This window comes from Falco naumanni, chromosome 3 (genome assembly GCF_017639655.2).
Source record: "Falco naumanni isolate bFalNau1 chromosome 3, bFalNau1.pat, whole genome shotgun sequence".
Taxonomy (NCBI): Eukaryota; Metazoa; Chordata; class Aves; order Falconiformes; family Falconidae; genus Falco; species Falco naumanni.
The window spans coordinates 3,749,181-3,768,445 of record NC_054056.1 but is presented as its reverse complement, the minus strand read 5'-3'; the positions used below and the strand labels follow the sequence as shown (position 1 = coordinate 3,768,445).

Genomic DNA, 19,265 nt, shown 5'->3' with positions numbered 1-19,265 from the left:
TTTGAGAAATAAAGAGTTAGGTCTGTCACTTACCTTTCCCAACTGAGACCTTAGGTCTTATGCCATGCCACACAAGTAACAGTCTGCACACAGTCTTGTATGTATCCATCCTTCTGTTTCCAAGATTCTTTTCCCAAGCTTATTCAAACATAAAACAAGCACCCAAACAGAGCATTTTAAATGGTTAACTCATTCAATGCAAATTCAAGTAGGGAAGCAGTCTCCATGAAAATTATTCTCAGAAGACTCATTTATGGGCAGACTGCAAGTATCAGCCACATGATAATTTTCTGAAGCTGTTCTGTGAATGGAGTTTTTATATGGAAGCATGATCTAGAGCCTAGACAGATCCGTGATTATTCTCATGGAAACAAAGCTCCAGCTAGCTGAAAGTAATTCAAAGACTTATGAAAAGTGTTGTGGTTTTATTTCTCATCCAACTGCTTTCATGCACTTCTAAATGTACAGACACATCAATTAAGATAAATCATGCAATTGATACATCAGTTTATATTTTAAATACTTAATGTAGTTACGAGCCTACTGTGCCAGCAGGCGAATATTCTTTCCTAGTAACAGAATCATGGCCAGCTGACTTAAAAGTGACACTAGCATTTTAAAATCCATTCTACTTGAAAAATCTTTTCTTTCACCTTTCGCTTGGATTAGATTGAAACAAACAAAAGCAAATTAAGTCTTTGAAAACCTGATTGTTTTATACAGCAAACAGTGGTAACATCTTTGGAAAAATAAAGTAGACACTGTATGTTTAGCATGAAATACTTGCCTGACATTTGATGAACTTTAATTATGAGAGTGGATGACAGCACACAGCGTCATCCAGAAAATAAAAGTTATCAGTTTTCCCACACATTGAAAAACTTGGGGTGGGGGTGTAAAATCTCAGAAGAGGAAAGAAAGATAAATAACCTGAACATGCACACATTACCAGTAAATCAAGTTTCACCTTCGCTGTGGAACAGTTTACTTAAATACTCTCAGGAAGGATCAGTGGAATGAAAAGATAAAACTGGCTATATAAACGTCAATCTTTATTCAATCTCCCAGTGCAGTACATGACTTGTGTACTTCAAATTATTAGAAAAAAACAAAAGTGAACAAAAAAGAAAACTGCTGAAAGATCTCAGGGGTTAGGACATTGCTTTTGGAAGGGGTATATTGTCCACTTCATGGATGCCATCTTTGTCAATGAACCGGGCATTGAAAGAAGCCAGATTTAGGATGAAGCGTTTCTGAAGCTGTTCAACAAAAGACAGAAAGACAAAAAGACAAAAAGAGATGAGATTCATTCAAGGCTTAAATAAAAGAGGAGAGCATAATTTAAGGGATATGCTGTTGCACATCAAAATTTCCATCCTGGTTCTAGTGACCTGAAATACTAGGAACTCGAGTTCCTGTATTTTTCCACTGTGCAGGAATCAGTTAACGCAAGTTTGTTCTCCGTTATAAGACTATCCATATTAGACAAGCCTAGGCTACAAATGCAAAATACACGAGCCTGTTAACAAGGAAAACATTTAAGCAGGAAGGCTAGAGCAGGCTACAATTTAGGGCACAAAGTGCAGGTACCAAAAAGATAATTCAAACAGAACCTCTTTACAGTACTTCTTCCTGACATTTCCCCAGGTGTTTCTTCCCAGTTACATTCAATTCAACCTCTTAAGACAAGGATAAAGAATATCTTCCTACAGTAAGAGCCTCAGAGTCTGAAAGGTTATGTTTATGCTAAAATTTATCATGAACTTTAAGGTTAAATCTTTACCTCAGTTACATATCACTTCACAAGCTGGAACAGAAGTACACTTAGAAGTCTGTACTAGTTAAGTATAATACAAGTAACGGAAGGATTCTTGCATCGTGTTCAGTTCAGAAGAAACTTTAAAAGGAAAATGTCAAAGACTGTCTTTGCAAAGCATGGAAGAAGCAGAAGTAAAGAAAAGCAATTAAGCTTCAAGTTTACTTTCTGAAGGATGTGAACCATGCTAAGACAATGCAAGTGCCCACAAATCCCTTCCCTCAGTAGCTATTCCACATCTGGTCAATGTGCATTTATAACCCCTTCTGGCAAAGAACAGCAAAAAGATGTGACAAGAGGAACAGGAAAGTATCAGCAAATGAATGCAAACAAACATTCCTTTCTCAAGATCACAAGGGCCTAAGTCTGGCAACTCACCTCCTCTAGACATTTTTTTAGGAGTTCCACAGCTTCCTCACGTGTGATACCTGAAAGGGAAAACATCCACAGATTGATTTAATTAGAGGCCATCTCTCTCAACAGAAACTTTATTAAATTTAAACAACTTTTCAGCTGAGCACCAAAAACTCTCCTTCCCAGCTCACAGAAAACACTTTCCAGATGTACTGAGGATGCCCTGCACCGAAGCACTCACACTGCAACAAGCCATTGAGAATCGATTTGTTACACTGAATAGGAAGCATGACGGAATTTTGCCTCCCATGGCCAGGGACTGGGCTTCGGAGAAGTCCAGCCGTCTCTCTCCTCGAGTTTATTACAGTTTTAAATCAGCTCCATCTGTCCACAGCCGGCTGCAAGTCAGTGACAGTAGGCGGAGATTGGTTTTAGTGCTATGTTCCCTGCTGGGTATTAGTTTTAATAATAGGAAAGGCACGTGTGCGATGCCCCTGCTATTCTCACACATTAGGATAAAATCCAGCACTCCATAGGGATGACAAGCCATGACAATGTATTGTAGCTCACTATTTTTCCTCTTTTCACAAGGAATGGTGAAAAAGGAGCAGTGTAATTTGCAAGGGACATGACTAGAAAACAGCTAAGCTCTGTGCATTACACAAAACTGTGCAACTTTCTAGAGTTTGTTCCAGACCTGTATCCACTGTTCAAGTAGAAGTCCCATTAGAATAAAATTGTCAGTTTATAGCTACATTTCTTGCAGGAGACAGATGAAAGGATTACAAAGCAAACATCTCTCCTATGAGATTAAACTCAGCTTTGCACACAGGAGTAAAGTAGTTTTGTAACTAAAGCCAAAGATGTCAGATTAACAATATTCCAAGCTTTGCATGTTTCCTCATCTGTATTGTGGCTATGGGGCCATGTTTATTCCTTGGCAGTGTAAGAGCTGGATTACAATTCTAAAATTAAAAACTTTAGACAGGTAGAGACGTGTAAAACAATTACGATCAACAGCTGCCACGTGCATAAAACTGTAAAACAAACCAACAAATCTTCATTGCCACCACTTCAGAGTACTGAAGACAGTCTTGCTCGGAGTATCTTTTCACTAGTATGTTTTTTTAATATATCACACACAAATCCAAGATATGGAGCAATAGGATGTGGGACTGCCCTCTAAAGATTGATACTCTGGGAAAATGTACATGTCATAGCCAAGAGAGAAGCAAGTAGAAGATAAAGTTATCAAAATGTTATTTATTAAAAACAGACCACTAGCAGCTAATGGTCCAGGAAAGTCTAGTCGAGTTTTAGAATAAATTGAAACTTCCTTCACTTACAGTCTGTTACGCTTCAAACAGGAAAACACTTTAAGGAGTTGACTAGTTTCATATTACTATTTCAGCAAAACCAGAAGGCAATCTTTAAAGCTACATTATTCCAACAAAAAGTCAAGTTCAAATCTGTAGCACCACAGCAATTGTGCTGGACCATCTGATTCGGCAAACGTCAGTCTCTCAGTTTAAGCCTTTAATTTATTAATCGGTAACAGAATTTTCTTCTTCATAGATTCCACTTACTTGGCTTGTAATAGCGGTCAAGGATGCTGAGGGTAAGGAATGCACCGTATCCATGTGCTGCAAAAGGAGCTTTAGCCAGAGCTGCAAGGTAATCCATGTAATAAAGGGCAGGACCCTCATGGTCATCATAGCCAGCCAGGAGAAGGTTGACATGGTAAGGGGTCTGCAAACAGAAAGGATGTTTTCCTTAAGGCAGCCACACCCAAACCTTTGCATCTTAATTCCCCATGCCACCTACAAAACAGCAACACCGACGGTTTCACAATTTGTTACCATAAATGCTGCTAGCAACTTCATCAATACTGTCTGCAGGAGATTACAGGTCTCAATCTAAAACCAATTTGATCTTTTAGTAATATGGAATGCATAAGCAAATAAAAACATAAAACTCTGATTCTCCTGAAAACTTGTGGGTTTGTGTTTCTGTTTTTTTTTAAAAAGCTTTCAAGGCACATTCAAACTTAAGAAAATTTTAATTATGTTTTCACACCAGATTCTTTCATCTCAACATAAAACTTGTGGATTTTTACTGTCAACATGTGAGCACAATGTGAACATTTTGCAGTTTATAAGAACGTCTTTGTTAATTTAGCATGCTCTTTTCTCAGTCCTACTACTATTAACCGTAGACCAGTTTAGCACATATGAAAGCTTACATACAGTGCAAACAGTTATATAGAGTGTTATGCCGTCTTGTTAATTGGCAGTTAGATTTTTACTGCATGTACCAAGTTTAATCTTTAGTATTAGGCTAACTCAACCAAGTGAATGAAGATCCAAGGAACTGGTTTATTACTATTCAAAACTGACTAAGATACTGCAACATCACAATTTTCTGTTTGGTTGGAAACAGTTTTCTTAAGTTCTCAAATTTTACTTTGCTTTAGCTGCTGTCTTCTCTGATTCTTGTTTATGACTTCAGCAAAAGCCTATCAAATATGATTGAGAAATATCTACATCTTATCCAAAAAGACTATGTAACCACATTAACAGAACCATGACTTTTTATTGTGCTGTACTTGCCAATTTAGCAACTCCTTAGCAGTTTCCTTCATGTTTTAAGTTTAGTGGTTCCACCATAACGAATAAAGCAGATGTCCCTATACATCTTCTCCCAAGATGTGTACTTTATAAGATCATGAAACATGCATGCACTGTACTATTTTTAAATGTAGGCTCAAAAAAAAGTGTTGGAATCGTATATATTTTTTAAAACAGCTTTTATATACTTCCAGTATTTTCATATCTAAAGAATGTTTCTTATTAATCATACTAACAGGGTATTTCTTAAAATGCTGGAAAGCCTAAATCAACAAAGCAACAAAATAAGAAAAAAAATGATGCAACTAACAATAGATTAAAACAAGCAAACACAATTTCACCCTAAAGCCAAAACATTAACTGTACCATAGGAAAAAGTTTATTTTAGTATAAGTACAGTGAATCTGCACTAAAAAAAAAAAAAAATAGAATCACAGAATACATATTTTTACTTTCACCAGATATTAAGAAAGAATAAAGCAGGCTACAGTTATATATCAAACATATCACTGTAAATTGTGTGATTTAATCTTCAAAGCATTCAAGAATATTTGGAAACAAGTTACCATGCAGCTGTATTCTTTTAATTAGTCTGTATTTCATCATTTATTTATTCTGAAACATCACACAAGTTGATATTTAAGAGCCATGACACAAGATCACTCAAATTATTGTGTGACTTTGAATTACCAACATTGGCATATGCGAGATACTCAACCATAAATAAATGGTATTATACAGACTTAAACAAATCTGTAAGCTGTTTTTCAGTTGTAAGTTCTCCCGCTAATGGTCTATGGGACAACTTCTTAAAACTCAAATGTAAATAAAGTGCCCCCCATGCCTTCCTATTATTTGAGAAAGGCAGGATTTAAACATTAGAAAATATACATAATCTATTTATTACTTCCACAATTACAAATGAAATTTGCAGTCAGCACCCTAGTGCTGTCTTAGTGGGACTATCTCTATGCTGGGACTGGTATTCCTTGTACATCTCAAGCCTTTTGTCCATTTCAAAGGCAGCCTTGGCTTTCGTAACTAAATCCATGCCAACAGTTCTAAACTCCTTAGAAGACTGATGTGATTAAAGGGTGACCAAATGAGGGGATGACTGACACTCCAGCATAGAATTTTTTTTCCCCAAAAAAACCCCCTTACCTTCCTATTAGAGGCAATATTTCTCATCCCAAGTACCTTTGCACTTTCTGCTGTTTGATTTAAAATACCTACAGCAATTAAGGTATGTGTGAAATTCTTCAGAATCTACAGCTGAAGAGAACAGTTGTGATAAATACACTGCAACAACAAGACTGGCAGTGGGAGGCTGGGCGGTGACAGGCAGCGGCGTGACATCTGGCGGAAGCCAAAGTCACAGCAAGGGGGGAAAAGGTGGGCGTGAGGAAGCATCCTGCCAAGCGTGGACAAGGACAGAGGAACTGCTAGTCTTTCTTTGGACTCAGGCCAGACCCTGTCACCTATAATTAAACATAGCATCACAACAAGAAGATGAACTCCATCATGTTTGGAGGGGCAGGGGGATATTTTCCTTACCACCACCACACAACCTCAGTACATGTTAAATGTACTAAACCTGGCACTTGATTCAGCAGGTGAATCAAGGGAGATGCTGCAGTAACTAACAGTGGAAGAGGAACTACAGCACCACTCAGCTGCACAAAAGCCAGTTGGCTCCAAAGTAGTTTCTAGGTTTGCCTCAATTGCAACATATAAACCGAAATCAACAAAGATTCTTTTCAGATCCTACTCTAGAGCATAAACTCCAGGTTTTAAAATAAGCGATGTAATGAAGAACCGCATATTGACTATGCAGTAAAAGAAAAGAGCACAGTAACATAATGGCCTTAAGTTACAAGGCCAGCGTCATCACACTCGACCAGAAGTCGACACACTTTCCACCAGAAGAACTTCTGAAGCACTGCCTTATGCGACACTCATCCCCAAGGTTATTGGGAACTTGGATGACATTAGCCACAAGGTTCATAAATGAAATCAAACTAGATAACATAGTGAGGAACCCAGATGGTGATTAACAATGCAGATCAAGCTCTACTTTGGGCTGGGCCATGCCAACAGTATAATGCCTAAAAAGAAGTGTTAGCCACTTCCCTTCACATACCTGCTACCCTTCTGCAACAGAAGTGGCTTCACACAGTGAGTGGCAACAGAGCAACAAACTATCTTTTCCCCTACTAAACTTATTACTTCTAAATTATTTTCCTGCTACTAAGAGGTGGCAGTCACATGTTTTACCTTTTCATTTTTTATTTTTATCATCCACATAATTAAATTAGTAGCCTCCAGGAATCCTATATGCAATTTAAATAGACACAGAGAGCTAGTGCTAATCCTTCTGGTATCCCACAAATGATGATGAAAATGTAACAAAATTCATGGGGGAAAATTCTGATGGCAAGGCTTGTATCATCAAACTCCAAATCCCACAAACAAATCATTAAGTGCTATGTTTAAAGAAGAAGGAAAAAAAAAAAAACAAAAAAAAACGGAGTTCTCCCTACAGTATAGAGATCACTGTAGTGTGACAGTAGTGTCAGAGTGCGCCACTTGCTCCAGGGCATTGCCATCTGCAACAGAACATTTTGTCTCCGGTAAATAAACACATCTGCCTTTGCCAGTGTCCTCCCCACTGTGCTACCCATCTGGAGCAGGTGAGCTGGAAGACAGGCGTGGGCTCACAGGGAGGATCAGGCCTCAAGGGGCATGGCACAGAGGAAGACAACAACAGTGCCATATCTAAGTCACATCCTGCTGGCCAAGCTTACCAAAAAGCCTCTTAAATTACTCCTGTTAGAGGTATGTTACATCGTATGCAAGATATGTCTGCCTCCACTTAAGTGGGCAGGACATCCAGTGTCAGCCTCACCTACCCCATCTGTGCAGGTCATCAAGAAGCCCTTGAGACAAGCCACCAGCACCAGGCAGCCAACAGCCATCTGGGCCTGGCACCAAGCAGCGTTACTCCTTCACATCGACCTCAAAAACTGCACAGAGTTCCACAAAACATACACAGACCTTCCAAATCACAACCAAACAAAAGCTAAAGCAAGCAGCATCGCTGCCAACCATCATCTACCAACCATGCTTAATCCACATGGTTGGCTGGAGCCATTTAAACCAGGAGAGCAGTGTTTCACATACAAGACTGAGGCAGGACTCTGCACTGAGTTCTGACTTGCTCTAACCTCAGTAACTCGAAAACTTGCTACCTGCAGCTGTCATCCACGTCATTACAAGCCTATGCAGTATACTGTTAAAATAGCAGCACAATTTATCCCATGCCCTATCCCTGACAGAGATGTTCAACTTAATTCTCAACATCCTATTTCTCCTTTTCTTTCATATAGCACATCAAGAAGAATGCTAATGAAATGCTTCCTAACCTTGGGTCTTTAAAAATCCATTTGCCCCTTCATGACGTCTTTTTGTACCTTGAAAAAATTACTGTGAGGAAAAAATAAATAAATCAGTAACTGCAGTTTAGTAACTCAAAAATACAGCTCCAACTTGGATTTGATATTCACTGAAAGCCTCATGTTGCTGTTTACAAAAGGGACTTGTTTTGCTAAGTACATCAAACAGCTCTGCTCTATGAAATCATTTTCCAAGAAGATTAAACGGATTCAGTGCATTTGCATGAAAACTGACAACCTTATCTCGATGTTAAAGAGGCTTAATTCACTTTGCCGTTTGCAGTATTTGTGACAAAATGTTTATTGAGCCCAAGGCTGGAATTTTAAGACTATAGTTGTATCAGTTATTGATAAGTGATGTGATAAGTTTTTAAATAAGCAAATCAAGTTATATTTTAATAAAACGTCCTTTCAGCAAAGTTAATTCATCACTGAAAATGGAACCTTTTTCATCAGACTCCATTACTTCAAAATGGAAATCTTCCCCTGTAAGCCTTTGCCAAAATCCTTCAGCTACTACTCACTCGACTCCGAAGATAGTCAGCTAGGTTTCGTCGTGTAAAGTTTGCAGCTGCAGTAGGAGACAATTCATAACCTGGAGAAGAAATGTGTGTATTTGAGAACAGTACAAATCCATATTCATGTTTCACCTTCTGACTTTCCATTCTGTTTTGAAATAACAAGTTATTCTTTAGTGACAAAGTGTTATACCATTTGTCTAATTGCAGTTTATTCTCAAAACTACAAGCATGGAAAGGGCCCTCAAAATCCAGGTAGCTCATAGACCATTAAATTAAATAGCTTAAAAAACCTAAAACACTATTGGCACGTAGCTTGAATTTCAGTCCAGTTATCAGGAAAATTGGTAACAACTGTCATGCAATGGACATATTAAGAGAAATACTTTACTAGCAAATCTATTATTGTGTCACTTATATTGCAAACTGTTTAGCTGGGCTTTGGATAAAACTTTTGGCTTATACTATATAATCCAGTCTCTATTTCTTCATCCTGCCACCTTCATTATCACCTTTACTTGACACAAAAAAATGCAGAAATCCTTAAAGCTAGAGAAGTTTTGAAAACAACACTGCACCAACATTCAGCTGTAAACTATACCTATCATTAACTCTGCTTCCAAACCCTCAGCAAGTAACTGTTCTACTTCACTCACCATTTCTCATTTTGTAGAGCTGAACATTTTTCTGGATGTATTCTGCAAACTGTACAGTGTCTCCAGCCTCCCCAACACACAGGAGTAAGATCTTTTCACTCATCTTAAACATTTTGTCATGGTCTAGGCAAAGAAAAATAACATTAAGAGCCACAGTCGAGAGAAAATTATTCTGCGAGTGTCATAACATCGTAACTTCTTTCAGAAGCAAGGAAGACACTTGGATAACTCCATTATGACCTGGAGCACTACCAAAACTCTTCCTAAGCAAACTCCAAAATTCAGCTTTTCAGTTGGTGGCACAGTACAAAAGACTCATTAAACACATCACCAAGACAAACAAAGCTGAAATGCACAAAGTGCTTCCTTCAGGGAGGGAGGCACTTCAGAAATACATGGTCTTTCTTACATAGAGACATAGTATTCTGTGTGAAGTTTTAGTCTATGTGCAAAGTTTAACATTATATGTGGTGCTTCCTGGGTTCACGAATAAGTTTTGCTCAGTGACCATTCTGCTTTACCTAAATATACTGCATCAGAAGCAAATCTTAGGAAATCCAGAACAAAGTTCTTTGTCAAATGATCGCCTCTTCCTGATATCCAGCACTGTCTCAAAAATTATCAATTTAGGTGAGTGAAGCTTTCAGAAACAAGTTTTTGCTTGTCATTACTTTTTGTTAAAAAAAAAAAAAAAAGATAATTTAAGTACTGATTTCAAATTATAAACATCCCACTGATATACATGGAAATTAAGGAACAGCAAGCTACAGTTTTACTCATAACTGCAGCTTAAAAAAACCCTCATCTGTGTGTATTTGAGGGAATCCAAACTGTCGTTCTGACAACATTGAGGACAATTTTGTGCTACTCTAACACCTCAGTCTCATCTAATTAGAGTGGACTGGCACTCGGGTATCTGTGAGACAGAAAATTTCAAGTATCTGTTGGTGTGAAAGCCAGACCACTTATCTGTACTGCTCTACAAAACAACACTAAACCTCCACCTCTGAATTTCACTTTTGGTTTACTCAATGCTGCTGAACAATCTCTGCTGCAAGACAGGTATAAAGTGTCACAATCCTCTAATACGATTTCAAGAGTTACTGAAGTACCCAGGAGCCGCACGTCTTGAGAGTTCAGGGAAGGCCGCTGACATTGATCAGCCTTTGCAATCTATTTACAAATCAAAGCAAGTATTAGTAAATGCCAATATTCTAAACAAATATCTGAAATCTGTGAGTTCCTCTCCCCCTCCAAAGACAAATAAATCCTATGTTGTAAGTATAATTTCCTTAAAGTTTATGATTAAATCTACTTGGAACCAACATTAACTTACAAAACATTGTTTAAAGTGATCTGCCCTGATACTTGTATTTTGCATGTGCCACCACCTTTCACAACCATCTTTTTCATGCTACTTAAACTTTCACATACCTGAAGTATTTCAGGTAAAAGCATTGCTATAACAGTCAGGATTTTATGGGATGTTTATTAACACTGCAATCTAAGACTTTTCTTTAAAGAAGAGCTTCTAATCCATGGGAAAAGATCACCACTCCTTGTAAACAAGCTTCAGTCCAGGTTATTGCAACAGTAGACTGAAAAAGTCTTTTTCAAGAACTTCAGAGGTACCCCCCAGTTGTAATACACCTGATAATCCCCCAGGTGTATTACTACATAAAGAAAGCAAAAACATTGCAGTTTGGCCCTTATGCCTTGTGCTACAAATTTCACTGATGCTTTCCCTTCCAGTATTTCCTTTTTGCCATTGACTACGTTTTCCCAGTGACTTAGACAAAACCATTTAAGCTCACCAATCGTTAACCCTGTGCAGTTTTCTAACACATCCACATTCCGGTACAGAGCAGGGCTTGAGTTACCCAGCCAAGGCTTACATGAGCCGGTAAGTTAACATGACAACCCCACACAGTGCAGTTATGCTGGCTCAGGCTGGGAAACCTTGCTCTGAGCAACCGGCCCCTTGAGACTCTGAGGGTCCCTCACTCTCGAGGGGCAGAGCCCGCCCAGGAGCCCCTACAACGAATAAAACCTCAACTGAGACATTCAGCAGCGTTTATCGCCACCAAGACTACTCTTTTAACAGCTTTTCCTCAACCGCGGTCACAACTGGAGACCCTGAGCACCATAACGCGTACGGGGAGCTCTGGCCGGAGCCCAGGGCCCCCCGCCGGGCCTGCCCAGGGGAGGGGAGGGCGCACGGCCGGCACAGCCTAACGGCCCCCCCCCCCGCCGAAGCCACACGCGCCGCGTGGGCCTCGCCTCTCACCGTGCTTCATCTGGACGATGCTAGAGGCCGCCACCGTGTCGGCGGCCACCAGGACGTAGTCGGGGCCCTGGATGCCGATGAGGTACTCCATGGCGGGCCGCGCTCCGCCGTCCCCTCAGGCCGCGCCGTGACACAGCGAAGCGCCGCCACCCCTGATCCCGCGCAAGCGCCGGCGCGCCCTGATGACGCCACCGCTCGCGAGAGCCGCGCGCCGCGGGGAGGGGTCACGTGGCGTGGCCCCGGCGGCGGCCTGAGGCGATGGCGGGGTCCTGCGGCGATGGCTGCAGCCGGGCGGGGAGCGGGCCGCCGCTGTACCCTCGCTTCCCCATTTTGTAGCCCCTAGTTACAGGGCCGTCCCTAACGATCCGGGGGGGGCGGCATCTGGGAGGGGCGGATACGGGCTGGCCTGTCTGCGCCTTGCGGGCTTCTGATGGAGCCCTCTCCCCCCGGGGGCCGCAGTCCGTGAGGGACGGAGCTCGGGGCTGAGCGGCCGGGGTGCTCCCACAGCGCTCTGCCCTGGGCCGGCACGCTGGCGTGCTCCATGACAGGGGTGCTCATGGCTCGGGGGGCGATGGGGCGGTCGGGCAGACCTGGATTTCCTGTCAGGCGGGTGTGCTGGGGTTTTGGTTTGGGGCAAAAATGCTGTCAGTGAGTGTCTGGCACCATTCCTCACCAAAACACAAGCGTTTTGGCTATGAAAACGCACAGTTCCAGGGCAGGGTCACAGCTGAGAAAATGGAGTGGTGATAACTGCATGGCCCACGTTTGCCTCACACTCAAGGTCCAAGAAGACGGAAAAATACTCTAAACCCACCTTGTATGGTAACTGTTCCTTGGGCGCAAGTTCTTTTGGAAATGCACGGTGCCCCTGCAGCCTCGTGATCTATTTAGTTAAAGGGAACTGAACTGTGAAGAGACAGTGAAATCGTTCCAGGAGCGATGGAGTGATTGATTTGCTGCCCATCTTCCTGTGTCAGAAGTAGCCAGCAGTGCCAGCTGCATGCAGAGGGGAGCCCTGAGCTGCTGCGCCGGCCTTCCTGCAGCTCCTGCCACGGTCTGTGGCGACAGCCTGCTGGTCCACAGCCGGTAACCATGAGTGTACATTCAGTCCCTCCTGCCATCCCTCCTGCTGCCCCAAGCCGAATCCCCGCAGCCAAAGGGACAAGCCCTAGCCTGACTCACCTACTGAGCCAATACAGGATTTTTTCCCTGACTGACATGCCCGTGCCAGCCACCAAGGGAAAACTGAGCCGCAGATGCGCCTGAGGATTTTCCTGTCAGTTGATAGCTTCAGAGCTCGTCTGTGAGCTCAGGTGTAGACCTTGGATGACCTGTTTCATCACCTGGCTGGACAGCGGTTCTGGCAGCCGCTGATGAGCAAACGCTGTTCTCTACTATTCCTTTCTCCCCACCCCCAACTCTTAATCTACTTAAATTTCTGAGGGCAAAAAATGTCTTGCCTTAGGTGTCAGTGCAACACCCAGAAGCTTCCAGGTGTGTCTGTAATGTAGATAATTAATAACAAGAGAAACAAACCAAGTACTCTAATTGCCTGGACATTGTCTAACTGGAGGCGCCATCCTGATGAGCAGAGTAACTCCAACTGGCACTTGGTTTATTGATTAGACTCTGCCCGTGCCTGAGCCCCATCTAATATGTTCACTAAGTGCGGCTCCACAAAGACCCAGCCCCACGCTAACAAAAGAGGCCACCGAAGCATTAAAACCTCACGGCAGTTGCTGTAAAGGAGGCAGCCCCAGGAGATAAAACTCTGGATGCTACAGCACATGGCAAACGCCCAACTGCACCTATACCAAGAAAGTCACTGTGTAATTATGAGAACTGGGCATAACCTTTGTGTGGTTTAAAAAATACTAAACATGCCAAAAAGCAACAGCAAATTGTCTTCAGGAAACAGTATAAATGAGTGTAAGCAGCAAATTCACCATTTTGACTGTTTTCCAATTGCCTGTAGCTACACTTGTTAAATTGAGTGCTGCGTGCATAAATCAAAACAGGATGTTTTCTTTTACCTAACAATGGCCAAACTCTGTGCCAGTGCTTAAGTATTTTCAATGTAGATCCAATCTGAAGTTTTAAATGCATTTTTCCCTATAGATCTCCATACGTATTGCACGTGTACGTACAGCCAGCCAGTCTAACTTATATTTTGAGACCTTTTTAAGAGAAGGTTAACGAAAAATCAACAACTACCATCCTTGTTGATTTTTATTGGGCCCTAGGGTACAATTAAATGTTAAGGTTGTTATTGAATTTTCTTGACAGATTGAATTTCCCTGTTTAGGAAGCATGTGTGCATCTAGTACACACCTACCTCTCTTCCTGGGGTGAGGGTGCTTCTAATGTTAGTACATCGGTATAAGAAGGACAGCAGGACATCTCAGCCCAGCAGAAATTGGGGAGCATTTTCTGCCATTAAGGGAAATTGCCTTAAAATTCAACTTCCCTTTGCCTATTCTATTTTCAAGGCAAATATTGCAGTTATGTGTACTTATATGTGTGTGTGCTACACAACCTTGGTGGAGTTATTCCAAGAACAAAAGCTGTGAGTAGCACAGGGATGCTAAGCAGCCTACATAAAACTCCTCTGTGTCCTGAGATACCTGATATACAATATACAGCTTCCAAGATGCTGGACCCCAATATACAGAGATAGCCAAAGACTCTGTGGTCCTGGGAGTATCTTTTCTTCCTTGTTCCGGATAAGTTATGGAGCTGAAGCGTGCTGGTACAAAACAGGAATGGGAACACCCTCCCATCCATCCATCACAGCTTCTAGCAAGTAAAGTATGCTTTAGCTGGAAGCGTGGTATCTTCTTAAAAAGGAAGGTTGATCATTTAAGCAACCCTGAAATGGAAAAAAAAGGAAAAAAAGATCACCCACAAAGGAGGAATCAGCTTGAATTTATTGTGTAACTTGCCATAACTCTGTGGACTGCTCTACACCAACAAGTCAGTGTAAAGATACATGCAACGAAGGAAACTCAGCAAGGACAGACTGGCTGAGAAAGGGAAAAATAGGAGGGCTGAGAAATAGGTAGAAAAGGTGTCAGGGATTAATAGCTTGTCATGCTTTCTATACAAAGGCAGGCAAGTAGTCATGTGGGAAAACCTATAAAACAGTAAAAGTTAGTAAAAAGTGTCCTCGGTACAGCTCAGAGAGTCAGTTTTGCGCTGAATATAAATCCACTGGGCGCTGTTACAGCCACTGGAGCTGTTTGGGCTGGCACCAGCTGTGGATCTGGCCTAGGCAATAATTGCTCATCTCCAGTGACGCAGGATGACCAGTACTTCCTAATTTAAGGTGATATTTACGGAGGAAAGCATTGCAGTCTCTTTACTAGGTGCTGATTGCTCTGGCAGAGCGGCTGGAGCTGAGCAGAAAATGCAGACAAGTCATTGCTTCAACAGCTGGAAAACAAGTGCCCATGAAGATACAAGCTAGCTTTGTGAACCTTTCAGCATTTCTTTTTCTTCCCCACTATTTTTTTACCCAGGGGCACAGGGATTGTGCGAATTCACACGCAGTACAGATGCATCTCTGCCATAGACAGCACATCTGCAGTGCAGAGAAGTTGCGATACATTTGCGGTCGCTTGTCCAGGAACAAGCACTCTGCTTGCTGAACTCCTAGGCCACTGGCTAATTGCCTGATGACTGGCATTCCTCCCTCTTCCACCTCTTGTAACAGCAGAACACTTCTTAGAGGGGACACAGTGCCCTAAATGTGGCAGAGGATGAGGAAAACTCCGCAGGTTCTACATCGGTCTTGTAATTTGGTGATCCCAGTTCCTGTTCCCCTTCCAGAAGAGCGATGCTGAGCCCTCCTGGGTGCCTTGCTGCTGCCTCGTGCTAAACCAAAGCTGGGCAGTGCTGGCCTGAAGCATCTGCGCTCAGCTTTCTGCTCTGTCCCCAGCTCACAAGGCAGCCCAGCAGGCGTGGGGCTGTGGTAGATGTATGACTGTGGTATGGGAGGTAGTTTTGGTTCTAGGGATTGTTTGACTAGTGCTTGCACTGGCTTTTGCCCTTTGCTGTCATCTGTCTCAATATGGTACTAGTAAAGATGATGTTACAGTTACTATAATGCCTAGACAAGATTTCCTGCTAGGAGCTCACTGCTTTCCAGAGAAGAAAAGGATCCTCGTGTTCCTGCTATTTCAGGTGCAGGAAATGAAGGCGCAGAGAGGAGAAGTGATTTAGAGGAGATCACAGGGCAGGTTAGCGGACTGGATAGGAATAGAAACGTCTTGATTCACTGAGCGCCTCTCTAGCTGCTGAAGCGTGCCAGTTGGATCACACAACCCTGAAATGAACTCTGCAAGGCTTACATGGAGCTTTGCTCTTAATCTCTCTGTCTGGGCTCCACAGAGCTCCTCGAGCTGGCTTTCTGTGGGCTTAAAGATGGTCTACTTAAATAGATTCTCTCTAGGTTTGGGCAGGGACAAACCTTGTGTTGTTCCTCCCATGCCCAGGCTGATGGGGAGCCCCTGGTGCTGTTACCCCCCACTGAGGTGCCTCTGGGTCACCCGAGAACAGCTCTTGCTGAAGTTTCAGCTAGCAAAAGTTGCAGTCTTTCTTTCGCGTTTGTTTTGACAGATGGGTATTAAGCACTACCTGGATGGAGGGGTTTTGTCAGTGGTATTTAAATCATGAGCCTGGCTTTCCTGGGATGCAGAGCGGACTGTGAGCAACCCCCAGCAGTGCTCACTTTCAGGCATACAGCAGCTTTGCAGAGGGATTGCTTTGAACTCAGGAGGCCTCGTTCACCTCTCCTGCCATTTCCCAAGCTGAGGTTGGTGTGGAGGGAGTTTGTCCTTCTCACCCACTGCCAGCAAAACTCCTTCCTAAGAGTCCTCATTCTTACTGAACTCATCAGGAAATGTCAATGGCTGGCAGCATCAGTCCTGCAGGCATCCCACAGAAACCCCTCGCTGCCGGCCGCGGCTGAGCTGGCTGCTCTGCCTCCCTGGTCCCAGGTCCATTGCCGAGTGTTTACCCTCCACCTGTGATGGCAAGAACGGGGCATCCATTGGAGTGTGCAAGTGAAAATGGATTGTAACCTGCCATCTGCCATCGGCTGATTAGCACTTGTATGTGTCTCTGGCAGGATTGATCTTGCAGGTGAGAATGTTTCAGGGACCAGCTGGGGCCCTGCTCCTCAGCAGGATGCTCCTTCCTGAGTGATTCTGCAGTGCTCATCATTGTCTCCTTGCAGTGGGCAAGATGATATTCACTGTAAGCAGCTGGGATGGCCAGGGCCAGCGCCAGGGCCTGTTATTTCTCAGTTTTCCAGTTTCTGGAGCCTCCCCAGCAGCCCCAAGCATCACAGCTGCTTCTTGCTGTGGTAACTTTTGGTTCCCTGTGCCAGTTTGATTTGATGCTCAAACCTTCTTGGCAAGGCAGGGAAGCAACAGGCACTGCAGGCTAGCACTGCGAAAGCTCCATTATGCAAACCTGTGTGGTGATCCCGATGCAATGTCTAGCTTTGAGTGGTGTGTGACCCATAACTGTGCAGCGAGTCCAGCAGGAAGATCTGTTTCATAAGCGTAGCTTATTGTAAAATTAAACCCTAAGAAGAAAAGTTGCTTCAAGTCATTGGATATTTTTTTTCTCCACTGAGGAGGCACAAATCGAGAAATCAAAATGTTTAATAAACCAAAGAGATTTCTGCAGTGTTGTGGGAGATTTACAGAGAGCAACATCTAGTCAAAGCTCCCCTTCAACTCCTCTAGCTCTGTCCTTCTGTTGAATTCCTGCTGGTCACTGAATTATTACTTTTCATACTATTTCCTGTGCTTTAAAAGTGGGGAAAGCACAATCAAATTATCGTCATGCTCATTTGGTTAATTACCCATTTAGTTACTTATTCAGTTCATTACAAAGACGCTGGGCACTGTCAGTTTGGAGGAAATTCAGAGAGGCAGGCAGTTTAGGAGACAGGATATAGGACAAAATAGGCCATTACTCCAGCGCAGTGAATGGCAATTTATATCCCTTCTTTTCTGCTACGTCACTTCTGTGCACAGTTTGTTCTGGATGTAAAAAAAACCAACAACCAACAAACAAATGAAGAAAGCATTCTGCTAGAGATCACCATTGCTTATTAGAATCCATTTAGGTTTAATCCAAAGCTCTGCAGAAGACCAAACCGCCTATTTTAGGACTCCTTTTTTCAGCTGAGAAAAATGTGCTGCTCCACAGGTCATAAGATGCCTGTAATTATGACCCTGAGTAGATAGAAATGTTGCTTCTTGAGACAAATTCTATCTGACAGTTTTTACAGTGCGTTCGTTCAGAGCAAAATGCCCTGTCCCCTGTCACCCGGATTGAAATTATTAAGAAAGACAGACATTTCACTGACAACTCTAGCCTCAGGGGGGAAAATATTCCTTCTGTTCCCCTCTGAAGGTCAGAGCTCACATAATGCAAAACACTTAGAACACGCGCGTACACATGCTCACACACATGCGGAATGAAACTTTCTCTTCAAGCAGAGCTCTGGATAGATTTTATGATGAACAGGAACCTGCTTCACACGCATCTCAGAGAATTTTGGCCAAAAAAGATGAACTTTACATTTATTCAGTGTTTAGTTCTTATTGTCCTGTAGATTCTCTCTTTCTCCTCTGCGTGTAAAACATCAGTAGATGGTCATGAGTGCTCACATGTTTGTACTTCCACTCACATGATGCATACCCAGACGTGGCACATCAGTCGCTGGCAGTTCCTCTGACAATCTGAAATCTGTGGGAAGGTCACGCTTCCCTGGCATCTCTTTATTCTTTCAAAATATTTCCTGGCTTCTTTTCCTTACTGATAAAAGCCCATTTGCAACTTATATGTCCCATTTATCACTTAAACTGTGTTGCCAGCTGTCATTTGGCCCAGTTTGTCACACAGAGGTGTCCCCGTGCTGGGGATGTGCAGGTCCTCTCCATAAGAGCATCAGCTCCTGCTTGTTCAAGAGCTTTTTCATGCTGGAGGAAGGGCAAAGCCTGGCCCTTCAGTGCATCTGCAGTCCTAGCTCAACGTGTTAATACAGAGGTACGCTGCCGCATATGAGCTGTCATTCACCATGTCTTGCCTGTGGATCACTGGGCTCGCTTAATCTAGGGCTGAAAATTGGACTTGAGCCAAGGTGACTGGAAGTGGGAAACCAGACTGCAGTTCATTAACCTCTTCCCATTGCACAAGCTAAAGCAGTGGCTCTGTCTTCCCCATCTTCCCAGTGATTTGGCACGCATCAGGCTCACGCCAGGTCCCTGCTGACCACATATGTGGCTTGGTGTCACTTGCACGGAGCTTCCCTGGCTGGACTCAGCTCCCGAGCACCGACCCTGCTTTTTCAGCCTGCCTTAGAAACACTGTCTAAATCAGGGTGCTAACAGGCAGCTGGCTTGCAGCTCCCCTCCCAGCACCCCAAGACAGAGGCCTTCTGAGATGCTGGCCCGTGCCTGTCCTCCAGAAACCACTGGATTAATGCCACCATCTGCCTGAGGACCTGAGGGGACCCCGACTGCACAGACCAGCATGT

At 43.1% G+C, this 19,265-nt stretch overlaps 1 protein-coding gene across 1 annotated transcript; it reads right to left on the bottom strand.

The window, feature by feature from the left end:
- Positions 1–1,039: 1,039 nt before the first annotated feature.
- Positions 1,040–11,886, bottom strand: PSMB2 (proteasome 20S subunit beta 2). The gene is made up of 6 exons (XM_040586893.1): positions 11,711–11,886; positions 9,424–9,546; positions 8,774–8,844; positions 3,757–3,919; positions 2,195–2,244; positions 1,040–1,259 (listed from the first exon to the last, which is right to left on the bottom strand). The coding sequence occupies exons 1-6, from the start codon at positions 11,799–11,801 to the stop codon at positions 1,152–1,154; spliced, it is 606 nt and encodes a 201-aa protein (XP_040442827.1). The 5' UTR covers positions 11,802–11,886; the 3' UTR covers positions 1,040–1,151.
- Positions 11,887–19,265: the final 7,379 nt, after the last annotated feature.